The following is a 19,701-nucleotide window of genomic DNA, read 5'->3' on the forward strand; positions in this document are numbered from 1 at the left end:
GTGACTGCCCAGAACAGGGGCAGCACAGAGAGGCAGGGGCAGCAAGAAGAGGGTCTAGACAGAACAAGCTTATTTTTCAGAAGGGGGACAAAGCCTCTGCTGGCCAAGGAGAATGAACCAGCAGAGGGGGAGAAATTTTGCAGCAAAGAGATGGTTGTAGGACCGTGCAAGAAGCAACAGGACCTGAAATACAAATGGAGAGAGGCAGGGTGGGGAGCACAAACCCCTCCGCTTTTGCTGGATGGGACACAACTACAGGTGCAGGAAGCTGACAGGCTGGAGGATGGGGTGGTGACAGACAAGCCAGTCTTCTGATGCCCAGACTTTCACAGGGAAAAAATGGGGTCAAGGCAGTAGCTAAAAGGGAAAGTCAGGGGGGTGCAGCTGTAGCAGGACTGCGACGCAGCACTGTCCATTGAAGATATGAAGAAGTTTAAAGTGAAACCAGCCGCCAAGGTGGTGTCACTCTTTCAAACTGTTCAGTTGCCGGGTGCAGCTGGGTCAGCCACTGGATACAGCAGGCATTAAGGAGGTAGCAGGGTTCAAGCTGTGGGAGGTTCTGCCTCTCCTGCTCTGAAGCCATTACCAGAGCTCCAGTACTTTATTCAGCTTATTCATTCCTAGAATACAGACTGAGCTTAAAGGGATGATGACAATTATTATTTTTTATTTTAGAGGCAGTCTTGCTCTGTCCCCCCGGCTGGAGTGCAGTGGAGCAATCATGGCTCACTGCAGCTTCAAACTCTGGCCTCAAGTGATCTTCTTGCTTTGGCCTCCCAAGTATTGTGATTACAGGTGTGAGCCACTGTGTCCAGTCAATGAAGAATTTTATTCAGTAGCCAATAGCAGAAAGAGCCACCACTTAAACAAGAATTTATTTCCAGGACTATGTTTTTACTATAGATTAAAATTTAATATAACTTAATTCACATATAAAGACAATTCTGAAGACTATCTGGATATGATAATGGCCTGGGGTTAAGTGGAATAATTGAGGTCATGCTCAGGCCTGAGCAGATACCAACTTGCTCAAGCCTGAGAAATAGGACTTCTCTCTTTCACTCATCACTTCAAAATGCAGTGGCCTCCTGCAGAAGTTGCACTCAGCTGAGGAATGCGGCTTCAGTTCCAGCCCCACTTGCTTCCACGTGACCAGCAGATTCTCTGAGGAGAAACAGTTTTTAAATATTAAAGGGAGTAATATACACAAAAGAAATGCATACATATGTCCACATAAACACTCACACACAAATGTTCATAGCAGCATTAGTCATAATAGTTAACAAGAGAAACAACCAAATGTCCACCAATAGATGGATAAACAAAATGTGGTAAATCTGTACAATGGAAGGTTATTTGATAACAGAAAGAAATGAAGTGCTGATGAATGCTACAGCATGGATGAGCTTTGCAGACATGATGCTGGAAGAAGGCAGACACAAAGGAGCACACGCCGTATGCTTCCACTTAGACACAAGGTCCAGAAAAGGCAAATCCACAGAGACAGAAAGACCCGTGGTTGACAGGGGCTGGGGATGGGGAAAAGAGGAGTGACTCCTAATGGGCAGCGGCTTCTGAGGCGATGAAAATGTTCGAGAATCAGATAGAAGAGATGGTTGCATAACACTGGGAGTGTATTTAAAAATCATGGACTTGGGCCGGGCGCGGTGGCTCAAGCCTGTAATCCCAGCACTTTGGGAGGCCGAGACGGGTGGATCACGAGGTCAGGAGATCGAGACCATCCTGGCGAACACGGTGAAACCCCGTCTCTACTAAAAATACAAAAAACTAGCCGGGCGAGGTGGCGGGCGCCTGTAGTCCCAGCTACTCCGGAGGCTGAGGCAGGAGAATGGCGTAAACCCGGGAGGGGGAGCTTGCAGTGAGCTGAGATCCGGCCACTGCACTCCAGCCTGGGCGACAGAGCCAGACTCCGTCTCAAAAAAAAAAAAAAAAAAAAAAAAAAAAAATCATGGACTTGGATACTTTAAAGGGTGAATTTTATGGTATGTGAGTTATATCTCTATTGAGATAAGGCTTTTATAAAAATTTTAAGGCTTTCATAAAAATAAAGAGAAAAATAAAATCCCGAGTTGGGCTTGATTTCACAGACCTGTAGGGAAGAAGCTGCTCCAACACTGCCACGTGACAGTTTAAACCCAGCATTTCCAATAGAACAGAGAGCCCATGAGGAAGCTGAGCCATGCTGGGCGGGCTTGGGAGGGCAATGTACCTTTGAGGCAGAGGTGACCTGTGGCTAACAGCCCCCTTCTGTCTCTGCCTTTAGGTTGGACATGGGTGGGGCAGTATAGAACCACGGGGCAGTTGAAAATGTTGAGCAATTCCTCTTATCAGAGGGGATTACGTGTGGGGTTATTCAAGGATTATACAACGTCATGGAGTAGAGGGCAGTGGCAAAGACAAATGTGAGCTGGACTCTGGGGGACCAGCAGGGACTCAAGCCTTCAGAGGCCTCTTCTCCCTGCAAGTCATTACCGTGTATCCTTCAGCCATGTAGACAAGGGGGCACTGGGAACACTGAGCAGATTCCCAGGCTCCCTCAGAGCTCCCAAAATGACGCTCCACCCTCTTGATGTGAATCAGACAATAAATATCGTTTAGGGTTTTGAACCATTTGAGGGCATGCTTAGTTACTGGGAAAAAGAAGAAACAGGCACTGTGGCTCACGCCTGTAATCCCAGCACTTTGGGAGGCCGAGGCGGGCGGATCACGAGGTCAGGAGATCGAGACCATCCTGGCTAACACGATGAAACTCCGTCTCTACCAAAAATATAAAAAATTAGCCGGGCGTGGTGGCAGGTGCCTGTATTCCTAGCTACTCAGGAGGCTGAGGCAGGAGAATGGCGTGAACCCGGGAGGCGGAGCTTGCAGTGAGCCAAGATCAGGCCACTGCACTCCAGCCTGGGCAAAAGAGCGAGACTCCGTCTCAAAAAAAAAAAAAAAAAAAAAAAAACCTAAAAAAAGAAGAAGAAACAAATCTGAATGCCTCTGAAGGGCTTCAATTATAAACACTGCAAAGGTACTCACCAAGGAAGTAGTTCATCATCTGGGGTGTGTGGTGAGGGGTAGGGGCGATCCGTAGGAGCTCTTCTCCCCGGGGCACGGTAGGGTAATTGATTGCTTGCACATAGATGTTATGTCTGCTCATTAGTTCATCACAGACTTCCGTGTTTTTAGCAGCATCTGCAACCTAAGTTCAATGAGAGCAGAAGGTAAGGTCACAACAGGAAGGACTACCTCTTAGCAGAGATTCTAACGAACACAGTCCCCACAACACTCAGGCTCAAGACCAGACTGTAGCAACATATGCAAGCTTGGGGCAGAGGGAAAGCGCTGCCCAAACACCTGTCATTTAAAAGGAGCCAGTGTTGTTTTGTGAAGACCAGAGAACCAAAACCTTATTAAAAAGAAATACATTTTTAATGAGAAAACACTGGTTCCATTCGTACCAGCAGACTCTCATACCCAGGATGTATAATCTAGATTCAGTTATACTAGCTGTATTCATTACACTAATTCAACTGTGACATCAACAGTGCTACCATTTGTAGTGGGAAGGGCAAAACCTATTTTGAAATTTACTAAGTAGAAAGCCATACTTCAAAGCTGGCCAAGCTCAGGCTTCTGGAGCTTTCCAGATACAAGCTCTGTGTTTACCCTGTTAAGGTCAGTGCTCTGGAGAGGGAACTTCTGCCCCAGCCTGCTGGGTTCAAAGGCTTTCTTCTCATGGTGAAGTCAGCCAATGGCGGAAACATGACAGAGGGTGGCTGGCCACAATCCCTCCCTGGCAGTCACCCCGCTCAAGCCCAACTTCAGGAAGGTATGAAGCAGAACATCCGTACATCATGTGTAGAGGCACAGCCCACAGCAAGTCCAATCAGAGACACGCCATTACCCGCACAGGGATGATGTGACTGGGGCAGTGGACAACAGGGAGGCCAGCATCCATTAGCATCTGTCTCATGAGCTTGACGTTGCGCTGGTGCTGGCGGCGAAGCGCCCGTCCCTCAGCGCTCTTCAGGATCCGCACAGACTCCAGGGCTCCAGCCAGAAGCATGGGTGGCAGAGAGGTGGTGAAGATGAAGCCAGCAGCATAGGACCGTACCGTGTCAATCAGAGAACTCGTGCTGGCAATGTACCCTCCAACACAGCCAAAGGCTTTGCCTGGGAGGAGACAGCTTCATTAATTACAGCAACAGCCTCTAAATGGACACAGCAAGGTGTTGCAGAGCCTCAAAGCACTGACTTTTCTCCTTATCTTCTTAATTCGTTTCTGGACTGATTGGTGTAGTCATGCACCACATTAATGATGTCTCAGTCAATAACGACCACATATATGATGGTGGTCCCATAAGATTATAATACTGTATTTTTACTGTACCTTTTCTATGTTTAGGTATGTTTAGATACACAAATACCATGCTGTTGCCTACAGTATCCAATACAGTAACATGTTGTACAGGTTTGCAGCCTAGGAGCAACAGGCCATACCACAAAGCCTAGGTGTGCAGTAGGCTATACCATCTAGGTTTATGTAAGCACACTCTATGGTGTTTGCACAATGATGAAATTGCCTAGTGATGCAAGTCTCAGAACGTATCTCCCATCGTTACACAATGCATGACTATAAAAGGATATGTAATCACCCTTTTTTTTAGAGACAGGGTCTTGCTCTGTCACCCAGGCTGGAGTGCAGTGGCATGATCATAGCTCTCTGCAGCCTCAACCTCATGGGCTCTAGTATTCCTTCCACCTCAGCCTCCCAAGTAGCTGGTACAGGTGTACACCACCATGCCTGGCTAATTTTTTAAATTTTTATTTTGTGTAGAGAGGAGTCCATGCTTCGTTGCCTAGGGCTGGTCTCAAACTCCTGGGCTTAAGTGATCCTCCTGTCTCAGCTTCCCAAAGTGCTGGGATTACAGGTGTGAGCTATTGTGCCTGGCTACTCATTTTTAAAAGGGTGAAAAAGCTAAGGAAGGTTACAAAAGGGTCTTGCCCAAAGTCATATGGCCAAGCTGGTGTCTAACCAGGATCAAAATGCAGGTCTTCCAATCAGACCTGACACCTCAGTGGGTCCCAGTGTGCCCAAATACCCTGCTGCTGCCTCCCGTCCCACCATCTTATTCTCCTTTCCCTTTCTCACTCAGGCTTGCTGCTCTGACAGCCAGCACAGCTCCACTCCCCACATCTGCACTGCATGTGCTTTTTGGAACAAGACTGGCTCTGCAGTGCTTGCACCATCTTCCCACTGCGAACATTATCCCAGAGGCTGGAATTTTACCCAGCTAAGGCATTAACTGTTTTGGTATGACTGGTGTTATTTCCTACTTAGTTAAGAACAAAACTCTGGACAATTAATGCATTTGCCAGACAAATATGAAAACTCAGAGCCTGTTAGGATTGATTTAGGGCCAGACTTGGTTTTCAATTCTCACTGAGTCCTTTTGTATAATCTGCATCTCAAGTTTCAGGATTAAAAACTCCAGAAGAGGCCAGGTGCCGTGGCTCACACCTATAGTCCCAGCACTTTGGGAGGCCGAGGTACGCAGATCACTTGAGCTCAGGAGTTAGAGACCAGCCTGGCCAACATGGTGAAACCCCATTTCTACTACAAATACAAAAACTATCCAGGCATGCTAGCACACACCTGTAGTCTCAGTTATTCAGGGGGTTGAGGTGGGAGGATCACTTGAGCCCAGGAGGTGGAGGCTGCAGTGAGCTGTGATCACACCTGGACGACAGAGTGAGAGCCTATCTCAAAAAACAAAAAGAACTCCAGAAGAGTCTTCATAGGGCAACAGAGTGAGAGCCTATCTCAAAAAACAAAAAGAACTCCAGAAGAGTCTTCATAGATCTTAACATCACATTCTATAATTAATGCTTTTGCTAAAACCACATGCAAAGCCGAGTTGGTTCAACCTCCTATGGTACAAAGTTTCTCTCTCCAGCCTTTTCTATTTCACAATGACCATACCTTCAAAGAGCCCACATCAGGAGACATCCTTAAAAGAAAAGAGCTTCTGGCTGGGCGCAGTGGCTCACGCCTGTAATCCCAGCACTTTGGGAGGCTGAGGCGGGCAGATCACGAGGTCAGGAGATAGAGACCATCCTGGCTAACACAGTGAAACCCCGTCTCTACTAAAAATACAAAAAATTAGCCGGGCGTGGTGCCAGGTGCCTGTAGTCCCAGCTACTTGGGAGGCTGAGGCAGGAGAATGGCATGAACCCGGGAGGCGGAGCTTGCAGTGAGCCGAGATCTCACCACTGCACTCCAGCCTGGGCGATAGAGCGAGACTCTGTCTCAAAAAAAAAAGAAAAAGAAGAAAGAAAAAAGAAAAGAGCTTCTTGAATTAGGACACATGATTAGGTGCTTTTCTCCTGGTAGGGGTTCCGCCCTTCGAACTCCCAGGCTCGCTGGGTCGGCACTAGGTTCTCACACCCCTTGACAGTGCTGAAGGACACTTTTTAAAGAGCCTGCCCTTCCTTTACCAAGCACAGGTTATAAACCGGTATTTTAGCTAACTGCTAGATGGGTTTCCAACTGCCTTACCCACTTTTGAAAGCTGCACTGCATGTGCTCTTTGGAACAAGACTGGCTCTGCAGTGCTTGCACCATCTTCCCACTGCGAACATTATCCCAGAGACTGGAATTTTACCCAGCTAAGGCTGGGTAAAAAAAAAAAAAAACTTCAAATTTATACAATTTTAATCTCTTTAGGGTTCTCATAGGTTCTCAGAGGGAATGTCTATAGTAACTGTTTGCATATAACTTATTTACCTTCTCCACAAAATTTCTGATTTAGGTCCTATTGTTTTCTCCATTATATTGATGATGAAACTGAGGTATAGAAAGGTTAACTACCAACCCAAGGTCACACAATTAGTGAGGCGGCAGGACTCCAAAGTCTAGCTCCCACCTACCACAAGACATAGCCTCTGTATGAGGAAGAGCAGAGGAAAACCAGGATGAATTGGAATGTTCCCACGTGGGAGGCACGGAGCTCAGCACTTCACAACACCTGAACCTAACAAGTGCTCCAGGAGAAAATACTAGAATTCTTTTTTCTTTTTAATTAAGAACAACCTGAGGCACAGAGAGTACAGGCGCTTGCCATGGCATGTGGCTAGACCCACAACTCTGTCTGAAATGAATTCAGATGGCAATAAATGGTTTATCTGTTGTGTTAGGCTGTGGGGTTTACTTTGATTCTAAGAGCCATGCCTCCATGACCCAAGGAATTCCACTAAGCTGGGCCAAAAGAAAGAGTGGCCCAGGCTTCATATGCTGCCAGACTGTCTCCTCACCTGGTCCCAGTTAGACTAGTTAGTCCTTGGCCTTATTAGGATAATGGAATTTTAGTGTATGTAATGCAATGTATACATACCAAGTGTTCCAGAAATGATGTCCATTTTTGGCATGACTCCATCCCGATCCCCAATCCCTCCACCTCGAGCCCCATACAGCCCCACTGCATGGACCTCATCCACGAAGGTGATTGCTCCAAACTCATGGGCCACATCACACAGCTCTTCCAGTGGGCACACTGCCCCTGAGGAAAGACCAGAGACTGCTCTGAAGAGCTTGCCACTTCAGAAATTTCTGTTTTGGTTAGAGTCAGAACAATGCAAACTTATATTCTAAGGTATCATTTTTAATATTGGAAAGAAAATGAACTTCCTCCAATTTCTAGGTTACCTGGGATCCCAGAGCCTAGTGAAAGCCGGAATAGAAAATCCACTTTCACCCAAATCTATTTAAAAAAGTCCACCAATTACAAAATCCTGGCAGAATGCAATACCACACAGCAATAAAAAAAGAACGAGACCATGTCCTTTACAGCAATATGGATGAAACTAGAGACCATCCTAAGTGAATTAATACCGGAACGGAAAAACCAAATAGCGTTCTCACTTATAAGTGGAAGCTAAACACTGAGAACACATGGAAGGGAACAAAGACACTGGGGGCCTACTTGAGGGTGGAGGGTGGGAGGAGGGTGAGATCAAAAACTACCTATTGGGTACTATGCTTATTACCTGGGTGATGAAATAATTTGTACACCAACCCCCTGTGACACATAATTTACCCATATAATAAACGCACACATGTACCCACTGAACCTAAAAGTTGGAAGAAAAAAAACAAAAATCCTGGCAGAAAGGAAAAGAAAATTAAAAAATACAACAAGCTGGGCACGGTGGCTCATGCCTGTAATCCCAGCACTTTGGGAGGCCGAGGCGGGCGGATCATGAGGTCAGGAGATCAAGACCATCCTGACTAACATGGTGAAACCCCATCTCTACTAAAAATACAAAAAATTAGCCGGGCGTGGTGGTGGGCGCCTGTAGTTCTAGCTACTCAGGAGGCTGAGGTAGGAGAATGGTGTGAACCCAGGAGGCGGAGCTTGCAGTGAGCCGAGATGGCGAAACTGCACTCCGGCCTGGGTGACAGAGCGAGACTCGTCTCAAAAAAATAAATAAATAAATAAATTAGCCAGGCATGGTGACGGGCACCTGTAGTCCCAGCTACTCGGGAGGCTGAGGAAGGAGAATGGTGTGAACCCGGGAGGCGGCGCTTGCAGTGAGTCGAGATTGCACCACTGCACTCCAGCCTGGGTAACAGAGCAAGACTCTGTCTCAAAAGAAAAAAAATAAAATTAAAAAACACAACAAAACACCATACTTTTAAAGAGTTCAGGCCTAGTTTTTCATCTTAGATTTCAGAGGAACTTCTGTCCACACTTACCATCCATTGAATGGACAGTTTCAAATGCCACAATCTTGGGGACTGAAGGGTCAGATCTTTGCAGCAGTTCTCTGAGATGGCTGACATCATTGTGGCGGAAGATGTACTTTGGCACTCGGCTGTTTCGAATCCCTTGGATCATGGAGGCATGGTTCCCAGAATCAGAGTAAATCTCACAGCCTAAGACAACAAAAATGCTATTTATTGCCACATGCATCAAAGACAAATTATTTCCTAGAGAGAGACGACAGACTTTTCCTTGGAAATGATGCTTTGAAAATGCCTATTAGGAAAAAGACACTGTGTGCCAGTTTCTTCCTGGCAAAATAACTAGTTAGTGCTTCCCCTGTGAGAAGGTCCAAAGGTGTAGAATAACCTTGTGGCAGTCAATCTGCTCTTAAATCTGGCTGCCTCACTCCAAACTCAATCAAGAGCTAACTAAATGATTAAGAGACTTCTCCAAAGGATCATCTTAGAATATAAAACATATTTGAGGCAATTAGCTCAAGGACAAGATGTTTCAAGTTTTAATTTTCACTGGTATCATGTTCTCCTGGAACCCATAATGTACAGTTAGCATTGCATGCTTGACCCCAGAACAAATGCCCAGATAGGATTATGATTTTCAATTGAGAGGTTCTGGTAAGCCTTCTTTGTTGCCAATTTTCTTGTTATTACTAAGAAACCCAAAAAACTGTAAGGCACCCGTGCCAGGCTTCCTTACCTGGCATCATCTTAGCCAGGGTGAAGAGGGTTGAGTCATTGGCCACAAAGCACGAGGAAAACAAGAGTGCAGCATCTTTCCCATGGAGGTCTGCCAGCTCCCGCTCTAAGTCCACATGGAATTTACTAGTTCCAGAAATATTTCTAGTACCACCTGCCCCAGCACCATGTTGTTTCAAAGTGTCCCTGTTTAAAAAAACAAACAAACAATACCAGAAAATACAGCTCATGGTTCTAAACACTATGTGAATTTTTTCCTCTTTCTAGGATCCAGGAGACTCAAACATGTTGATGTAGCAACTCTCTCACTGTGAAACCTGGGGTCAGAAATTTCAACTGATTTCATCTTCAGACTAGGTGGGAGAAGGTGTCAACGCTAGGGTGATGACACCTCCAGGAATCATCAAGAACAAGTGTTCATTTAACAATCAGTAAGTGCTTGGTATTAGCTGAGTTTCTTGTCTAAGAAACTAAGGTTTATTTTCTCTGAGAAACATTATTCTTTCCAATAACATGTTATCTTAAGAAAAAACAAACTCTAGAGGGACATCCTGATGGTGGTTACCCTCTGCAAGCCAGTCATGTAATGTTAGGATATATCACTATCATTAAACCTCAAACTGGTTTCATTAAACCTCAAACCTCTTTAGCAAGCCTTTGGAGAATCTGGCAAGCCACTCTCAAGCATCCCTAGGATGGTAAGCCTCCTGAAGGAGGAGTAATGGGACCTACATCCTTTTTAACATGTCTTTTGAAGTAGTTTTTTCTCTAGCACTGCTAGATTCGTATTTCTCCTCTCACAGCCACAACCAAGGATGTCTCTGTGCAAGACTGCCTGGTGTTAAAGGCACACTCACTTGTAGAGTGGTAGAAAGTGGACTGACATGTGTGGTCACTGAGCCTATAAACTTGAACCCTCACAAGCTAAGGGGCTCCAGCAACTACTTGCATATTAGAGTTCCTTTAAAAATAATCTGTAGATATTTTTCAGAAACGAAGAATAGTATTTTGCTGTGGCACGCATTCAGCTACTGAATGTTCCCTCCATAAAGATCCAACCCCTATACATCATCATTGGCTTGCCTAATAACACCAGTAATATTTGAAAGCCAAGGGCTACTTACATAACTGCCCCACACACCCGTGGGTGGCGACTCATTCCTAGGTAGTCGTTACTGCACCAGACTGACACCTGCTTTTTGGTGATGAGGGAGTCTGAATAGTCATCTGCCATCGGGAAGATGTGTGCTCGCCGGTTCACAGTTTTAAAAACTCGATAGGTGTGGTCATTCTTTTTCTCATCAATTTTTTTCTCAAAGAAATGATCATACTGAAAAGTGGAAACAGCTGAAAATCAAACACAAGACAAGAGAGAATGACGGTTGTGAAACACAACTGCATTTTGGTGAAAGACAACAAGTCTCAGCTTGGCCACTGAAGGAGATCCTGGGCAGGTTATTTGATGTCCTCATCTTGTAAGTAAATAAGACTGTATATTGGCCAGGCGCAGTGGCTCAAGCCTATAATCCCAGCACTTTGGGAGGCCGAGACGGGCGGATCATGAGGTCAGGAGATCGAGACTACCCTGGCTAACATGGTGAAACCCCGTCTCTACTAAAAAATACAAAAAAACTAGCCGGGCGTGTTGGCGGGCCCCTGTAGTCCCAGCTACTCAGGAGGCTGAGGCAGGAGAATGGCGTAAACCCAGGAGGCAGAGCTTGCAGTGAGCTGAGATCCGGCCACTGCACTCCAGCCTGGGCCACAGAGCGAGACTCCATCTCAAAAAAAAAAAAAAAAAGACTGTATATCAAGTGTTTGGCCCAGTGCCATGTGTAGATGGTAGGTATTAAAGGACAGAAGGCAGGCTACCAACAGCACCTGTAGTCACCATAACCAAAAGCACCTGCTCATGCAAGCAAGGGATATGCCTTTCAAGCCTCAACTCACCATACATTTTTTGTTTTTCCTAGAGACAGAGTCTCTCTCTGTCATTCAGACTGGAGTACAATAGCATGATCATAGCTCACTGAACCTTGAAGTCCTGGGCTTAAGCAATCTTCCTACCTTAGCCTCCTGGGTAGCTGGGACTATAGGTGTGAGCCATCATGCCTGGTTAATTAAAAAAATTGTTTTTGTAGAGATAGTGTCTTGCAATGTTGCCAAGGCTGGTCTCAAACTCCTGGCCTCAAGTGATCTTCTCCTGCCTCAGCCTCCCAAAGTGCTGGGATTACAGGTATGAGCCACTGTGCTCAGCCTCACCATGCAATTTTATATTTAATCTAATGTACATTTAAATTGTAAATTATCTCCTACATCAGGCAAATAACAATAAGACTTACATTTTGGCAAGTTATCTTGAAGAAGATGAGACACTCTTTCTGGTCTTTGCTTTTGCATGATGTCCTGGAAGTTCTTCAGCAGCCCACTGGGATCCCCTCCATCGGTTTTCACACTAACCACACTGGGGCTTGCTGAGGTTTCAGCAACCTCTGGAACAAAAGTAACAAGAAACAAATGGGACCAACTTTCTATTCTGAGTTCACAGTATCTTCCAGACATACTGTCAAAAATGGTTTATTGCCTAGTTCACAAAAAAGGCCAAGCATAACCAAAGTTAGCTGTAACTGAGTGTACAAAGCATCTCTTCTATTTTCGTTACTGTAATGGCAGACTCATGGTGTTGTTTTCAGAGCTACTGGCCAGCTTTAATGAACAATAAAGTCCAAAGCTTTCTCTGCTGGTTGGCATGTCTTATTCACTCCACAACATCCCCACCCCAATCCTAATCTCAATTTTCTGTTTTTTTTTTTTTTTTTTTTTTTTTTTTTTTTTTTTTGAGACAGAGTCCCATTCTGTCACCCAGGCTGGAGAGCAGTGGCATGATCTCGACTCATTGCAACCTCTGCCTCCTGGGTTCAAATGATCCTCCCTCCTCAACCTCCTGAGTAGATGGGACTATAGGCATGTGCCATCATGCCCAGCTAATCTTTATATTTTTGGTAGGGATGGGGTTTCGCCATGTTGGCCTGGCTGGTCTTAAACTCCTGGCCTCAAGTGATCCACCTGCCTAGCCCTTCCAAAGTGCCGGGATTATAGGCGTGAGCCACTGGGCCTGGTCCTAATCTCAATTTTCTTCATAGAAAACAATTTTGGCCATATGCATAATTTCTGCTCGTTAGGCTTTTGGGGAGCCTTGAGTGCTCTGCACATGTAGCCACAGCTATATATTGTAGAGTTAAGGTTGCAATTCAATGACCATCAGTAAGACACCCAGCTTGGGAGCCCTAGGACCAGCACTTACTGCAGTAAAACCATTGTTTTCTATCTTTATCCCACCAGATGATGGGAAAGACCAAAGGGACAAAAGGCAGCTGGTAGCAGCTCAAGACTGCAGGTTATTTTCAGAAATTAAGTAATTACTATAAAAGCTGGTCACATCCTACACACACACCAGAAAGTCCCACTTTTGCAATACAGTCCCTTGACTGTCTATCTTGAAGACCTTCCTCTCTGGCCCTAAAAGAGGAAGGTGTTTCCATAAATACTGCCCTAATGATAGCTCATACACAAATCTGAGGGCCCAAAAGAACTAAAAGGACCTCTTCACTACCACTAATGGTTCACGACTCATCTCTTACCTTTCCTCACGGCATTCATTTCCTGCACATCCTCCTGAAGCTCAAGACTGGCTTTGCAGAAGACACTGCTGCCTCTCTGATTCATCTGTGCTGCCAGGAAAGGGCATTTGCTTGCAGTGCCCTGGCTTGTGGCAGGCAAGGGGTGTCCAGACGGAAGCTGCGTGCCATCTGGACTCTGCTGGGATCCATCAGGAGCCTGTTGGACCTTGGCTTTGGCAGTTTTGTCTTCTGAGGGAGGAAATGGAAAAAGTGAAGCATCAGATCTGGCTGCACAGTGTGTAAGAAAACCACTTATTTCTTTCTTTTATTGCCTCAAAGATAAACTTAATACTTACTCTACCCCACTATCCAGACAGAAGTTTTTTTTTTGTTTTTTTTTTTAAGATGGAGTCTTGCTCTGTCCCCCAGATTGGAGTGCAGTGGCACAATCTTGGCTCACTACAACCTCCGCCTCCTGGGTTCAAGTGATTCTCGTGCCTCAGCCTCCCAAGTAGCTGGGATTACAGGTGTGCGCCACCACGCCCGGCTAACTTTTGTATTTTTAGTAGAGATGGGGTTTCACCACATTGGCCAGGCTGGTCTTGAACTCCTGACCTCAGGTTATCCACCTGCCTTGGCTTCCCAAAGTGCTGGGATTATAGGTGTGAGCCACTGCACTCAGCCACAAGTTTGTTTTTATTAGGTTCTGCTAATCTCTCTAGGTTTTCATCTGCTTCACAAGAAACAATGCTCATGTGAAGAGCTGACTGGCACATTCCAGTTGCCTCTTAAACCCATAGTATTTCTCCTCACAAATCCAACAAAGTACCATTTTCTAGTTTTAGACAACCTGGAATCCTTGAGTTGGATCATTCCCAGTAATTTCTACCCCAACTACACTCAGCTTATTTCATGAGAGGACACACCCTGTAAGGTAACTGAAAGTATTCACACAGTTTTTTCTCTGCTAACATTTTCTTTTCCTTTTTTTTTTGAAACAGGATCTCACTGTCAACCAGGCTAGGGTGCAGTGGTGCAATCACAGCTAACCGCAGCTTTGACCTCCAGGCTCAAGTGATCCTGTCACCTCAGCCCTCCAAGTAGCTTGGACTGCAGGTGTTCTACTGTGTCCAGCTAATTTTTTTTTTTTTTTTTTTTTAACTTTTTGTAGATACGGAGTCTTGTTATGTGGCCCTAGCTTCTATCAAACTCCTAGGCTCAAGCAGTCCTCCTGCCTCAGCCTCCCAAAGTGCTGGAATTACAGGCATGAGCCACCACATCCTGCCTCTGCTAACATTTTTTAAACAGATTCTTGACAAAGAGGCTTGCTGTTGCTTAACATAAAAGCTATTGGTTTTTCTCTAAACAAAAGAAATTAGGCTAAAACTTAGGTCTTTAGATTGCTAATACAGTAAGAAAAAAATAGGGGTATATCACATTCACATACCTCATCTACTTTCTCATCTAAATTCATCAAAGTCTGCTGACTTAACACAGTTGGCTGGTAATTATCCTTCTAGTTAGAGTGACTTCCCTCTCCCCTTGAGCAAATTCATTCACCTTCTTTCTAGAAAAGTCTTTTTTCATCATTCTGGAATACTCCTGTGAGTCACTGGCTAGCCTTTCCTATAACTTGGGTAAGGTGTCTCAATACAGTTTTCATTAAAATCTTCTATAAAAGAAAGCCAAAAAAATTATTTTGAAGTTAACTTCATTTATTATAAAAGTAATACATATTCATTAAAGTCTAGAAAAAGAAAAAAAAACCTATCATTTAAAACATAACCATTGCAAGCATTCTGGTAAAAAAGATATAACTAACTCTTGAAAATAAACCCTATCAAGGATTAAATCCTTTCTGCTTAAAGAAAAACAAAAATTCTTTTCTTATAAGCCCACACCCAGAGAACACGCCTAAGAAAAACCTGTAAAATACTCTCTAGGATTAAGTGGAACCTGAAAAGCCTTGTTCTCTCCTAGCAGAACCAGAGCAAACTAAATTCAACTCCAGTCTCTTTGTTGAAAACAACAACAACAAATGTATATACAAATAAAGATACATGGCATGATCTCGGCTCACTGCAACCTCTACCTCCTGGTTTCAAGCAATTCTCATGCCTCAGCCTCCCAAGTAGCTGGGATTTCAGGTGTATACCACCACGTCCAGCTGATTTTTGTATTTTTTGTAGCGATGGGGTTTCACCACGTGGCCAGGCTGGTCTTGAACTCCTGGCCTCACGTGATCCAACCGCCTCAGCCTCCCAAAGCGCTCAGATTACAGGAGTGAGCCACTGCACACAGCCAAGATAAATTTGTTTTTAAAATCACTAATACTGTACAATTTCATTTATATGAGGTACCTAGAATAGTCGAATTCATAGAGACAGAAAGCAGAATGGTGGTTGCCGGGGTTGGGGAGAGGGGAATGGAGAGTTACTGTTTGATGGGTATAGAATTTCCGTTTGAGAAGATTAAAAAAGTTCTGGAGATGGATGGTGGCGATCGTCACACAACAATATGAAGGTACCACTGAACTGTACATTTTTAAATGCTTAAAATGGTCATTTTTCTTGTGCATTTTACCACAATAAAACAAAAACTTTTAAGGAAAAAAACAAGTCACTACTTTAAAAAGCCAAAGGTGCCAGGCACGGTGGCTCATGCCTGTAATTCCAGCACTCTGGGAGGCTGAAGCAGGTGGATCAGGTCAGGAGTTCAGGACAAGCCTGGCCAATAAAGTGAAACCCTACTAAAAGTACAAAAATTATCCTGGTGTGGTGGTGCATGCCTGTAATTCCAGATATTTGGGAGGCTGAGGCAGGAGAATCGCTTGAACCTGGGAGGTGGAGGTTGCAGTAAGCCGACATTGCATCACTGCACTCCAACCTGGGAAACAGAGCAAGACGCTGTCTCAAAAAAGAAAAACTAAATAAATAAAAAGCTGAAGGCCAAATGTTTAATGAGGGAAATTAGAACACTCCAATTTAATATTTATGTGAACGAGGCACTGAGGAAACACCAAAATCCCAACAGACACTAACATGCAATCCAAAAACCTGCAATGTGCAACACTGGCCACTGTTTCACCTTTAAAGATGGAAAGGCTAAAAGTGCCTACCCTTGGGGTGACAATCATATGAGATAATCTGTGCATAGAGCAGCCCTTTGTGAGTGACTGTGGCCCTCACCACCACTGTGGGGACTGCTTCTAGTCCACCAATGAGCACACACACCCGTACCTGCTCCTTCATTGTCAGTGACACTTACTCTCACTGGCCGGAGAGGTTTCTTTGATCTGTTGGTAGTGTACTGCTGCAGTGGACAATGCCCGAGGGGCTGGCTTGGCCCCAACTTCCATCATCTTGGGGCAGTTTTGGGCATAGAACAACAGAGATTTGCCTGCTTTCTGCAGAAAGGCCTGGGGGACTCGGGATAAGAATGGGCAGCGGCGAACAACAGTCTCCATGTTCAAGAAGTATGCTGGCTCCTGTGGAAAGACTGATGATGAGTGACATCAACAGCTGTTAATAATCAGGCAACTATCACCGCAAGCTCATTGGATTCAGGTGTCACCTGCAGTTTATATAAAGGGTACTCTGGAGTACTAACACTTCTCCCTCAAAAATGCCTAAGGACAGCACTGATGTGAGACTCAGCTAAGGAATGGTGACCACATTTTACACGGGTCACCAACTTCTTCATTCCCCAGCTCTACACAAAGCAACTTCACCAAATGAAATAAATACTGACAGTACATAGCCAAGGGGGCAGAAGGATGAAGCACAAGTCAAAAACAGGTTTGGGAGGCCAGAGGTTTCTTAGGGAGATGCACAGTGCAGATAAGACATCTTGGCTTACATCCAGGTGGAGAAGGGATGTTAGGGAAGACGCCACTCATCTATCCAGACAGGGAAGACTATTAGGGATCCTGACTTTCTCCTGGTCCCCGCATCCCCGAAAGCACTCCTAAACCCGAGGAAGGAGTCCAGCATGCCCCCGAGTCCCTGAAGCAAGGATTCCTCCGCGGTCGTGTCCCCACAGCGGGAAGAACTGGGCATAACTGAGAAAGGAGGGGCACAAACGAGGGTAGAGGTATGAGGACCAGCGCCTTGGGACTCACTGGGGACGCGCAGGGGCTATAAAGTTGAGGGAGTTGAGTCTGGAGAAAGAAGGCAGTACTCGGGCAGTGGGGGGTCAGAGGTGACCCGCGGTCGAGGTCTCGAGAATGACGGGAGGGGTATGAGAAGGGAATTCTAAAGCGGCGGGTTCAACCGGGAATAGCTGGAAGGGGCCGAAAGGGGGAAACTGAGGCGGCCGTCTAGGCAAAAGATCTGGAGGATAAACGCTGACCTCAAGGCGGCGGATGACTGGGACAGTGGGGGATGGGGTCCCAGCGCCCCGGGGAGAGGTGCCCCGGCTGGCAGGACACGCGGGGACTTCCCCGGCCGGCGCCGCACCTACCGCGCGGGCCCTCACCTGCGCTGGGGACTCTGCGGAGGCGGCGGCGGCGGCGGCGGCGAAGGAGGCGGGCACTCAAGCCGAGAAGTCCAAACGAACCGTTCGTTGCCCTTGTCCAGGAGCAGCCTCAGGCCGCGATCGCCGGCGCCTTAATATATAGCAGGAGTGACCGCTGCGCATGCGCCGTGGGCGCTGCCTTCTTCCGCGCAGGCGCGCCGCGTCGCCCTCGGCGAGCTGGGCGGGCGGGGCAGAGAAGCCCACTTCTTTGGCTCTGCGGTTATCCGTGCCGCCGGGGATTCCCCGGCTCGCCTGCCGGGAGGAGGAAGGGCCAGGCGGTGAGCGGACGAGGTCTTTTTTCCCGACCTCATCCTGCACTCTCGTGCTGCCTCCCCACCAACTACCCTGGGCTTCAGAACCCTACGCCCCGATTGTGGGGTATAAAATGGCAAGGTCGAGGCGGCTAGGGCCAAGTTGGGGGCTACAGGGTTGTTAAGATGGGTGTCTTGGACCTGGAGGAAGAAGGAGATCCAAGGGGTTTTGGGCCGAGGTGTTAAGTAGGATCCATCCCATCTGCGGCTTGCTTTGGAAACTGTGAACAAGGGCTTCCCGAAGGAGGTGGAGCTGATTGTATCCCCTACAGATGGAGTGGTCCTGGCAGGATGCGGAAGAAGCGGGACACTCAGCTGTGGCACTTTCCGGTCTAAGATGATCCAGAGGAGGCAGAGGAACAGGGCTGGATGGAACCCATCCATTCCACAGCTCTGAGCACTTGGGGCGGAGGGGGAGGCACAGGGCCTGACAATAGTTAGCATGTAACAAATATTAGCCACTATTTTTATTTTCCATCTGGGGTTGTCTGAAGCCCCTTGCTGGCCACCCTGGGCACCAGCAGGGTGGCTTAGGCCTCCATCCCAAAGGTCAGCGTTGGGCCATACTTCCATTGAGTTTCTCTGGCACAACACATGAAGTGTAGGGCTTGGCAGACCCCTCTCGGGAATGTCAGTCTGGCTTCCTTGCTCCACACCCTTCCCAGCTTGGCTTGGGCTGAGTTGGGCTGGGCCTGTGCCAGGCTCAGAGGTACTCTCCATTCTTGAGGAAAGGGCTGTTGAGAGTATTCCTTTCCCAGCTACGCATTAACAAGAGGGACAAAGTCCAGAATGATGGTGACCAGGGTGTGTCCAGGTACTTTGCATTTCCCTCTCTGAGCATCCAGCTGGCTGCAAGGCAGGTGAGATGAGTCTCCACCTTCAGAGGAGGCACCTGGGTTCAGAGTGGCAGTGGGACCTGTCCAGGATGCGTGCTTTGGTCTGAGAGCTCAAGACCCAGTTCTGTGCCATTCTGCCAAGGGATCCTGGGCAGTGCCCATCACCCAGAGAAGATGAGAGAGAAAAGGTCAGCACTTGGACCCAAGTGCAGCTGTAAGTGGGAACAGAATAAGGATGGTATTGAGTGCTTTGCTCATCTTTGGGCCTTGCTTTCCTTAGCTGGGCAATAGGATCATAACCCCTGAAATGCCTGCCTCACAGGGTTGGTTTTTGTTTTTTGTTTTGTTGTTGTTTTGTTTGTTTGAGACAGAGTCTCCCTCTGTTGCCCAGACTAGAGTGCAGTGGCACAATCTCGGCTCACTGCAACCTCTGCCTCTCAGGTTCAAGCGATTCTTCTGCCTCAGCCTCCCAAGCAGCTGGGATTACACCACCATGCCCAGCTAATTTTTGTATTTTTAGTAGAGATGGGGTTTCACCATGTTGGCCGGGCTGGTCTTGAACTCCTGACCCCAAGTGATCACCTTCAACGTCCCAAAGTGCTGGGATTATAGGCATGAGACACTGTGCCCGGCCCTCACAGGGTTTTTTTGGGGGCGATCAGAGGAAAAGCCAAAGCAAAGAGAACTGGATAATGGAGTTGGGCATGGGTTTCAAATCCAGCTGTGAATCTTACTTGGCCATAGACTTGGGCAGGCCACAACCTCTTCAAGGCTTGGTTTCCTGATTTGTAAAGCTCTCCCAGCCCTGCCACTTGTGGCTGGCGGGAGGGTCAGGTGAAGTCCTGTATTTCAGAGGCTTATTGTTTAAACTGGCAAGTCCCTAGCCCTCTGGGAGTTTCCTGTTTAATATAGAGAAAGATTGGGAAACAAGGCCA

The 19,701-nt window shown here is 46.6% G+C and overlaps 1 protein-coding gene across 2 annotated transcripts; it reads right to left on the reverse strand.

Annotated features, from left to right (window-relative positions):
* Positions 1 to 810: 810 nt before the first annotated feature.
* On the reverse strand, positions 811 to 17,765 carry ALAS1 (5'-aminolevulinate synthase 1). 2 transcript variants are annotated; one of them, XM_007984470.3, is made up of 11 exons: positions 17,581 to 17,765; positions 16,372 to 16,591; positions 13,126 to 13,353; positions 11,827 to 11,976; positions 10,612 to 10,834; positions 9,489 to 9,673; positions 8,765 to 8,944; positions 7,404 to 7,568; positions 3,914 to 4,182; positions 3,046 to 3,208; positions 811 to 1,164 (listed from the first exon to the last, which is right to left on the reverse strand). In XM_007984470.3, exons 2-11 carry the CDS (start codon positions 16,568 to 16,570, stop codon positions 1,004 to 1,006), a joined length of 1,923 nt encoding a protein of 640 aa, XP_007982661.1. In that variant the 5' UTR covers positions 16,571 to 16,591; positions 17,581 to 17,765; the 3' UTR covers positions 811 to 1,003. The 2 variants fall into 2 exon arrangements, with proteins under 2 accessions (XP_007982661.1, XP_007982660.1); XM_007984469.3 differs by having other exon boundaries at positions 16,372 to 16,602.
* Between the last annotated feature and the right edge of the window lie 1,936 nt (positions 17,766 to 19,701).

The sequence above is a fragment of the Chlorocebus sabaeus genome, chromosome 22, assembly GCF_047675955.1.
Source record: "Chlorocebus sabaeus isolate Y175 chromosome 22, mChlSab1.0.hap1, whole genome shotgun sequence".
Classification (NCBI taxonomy): domain Eukaryota; kingdom Metazoa; phylum Chordata; class Mammalia; order Primates; family Cercopithecidae; genus Chlorocebus; species Chlorocebus sabaeus.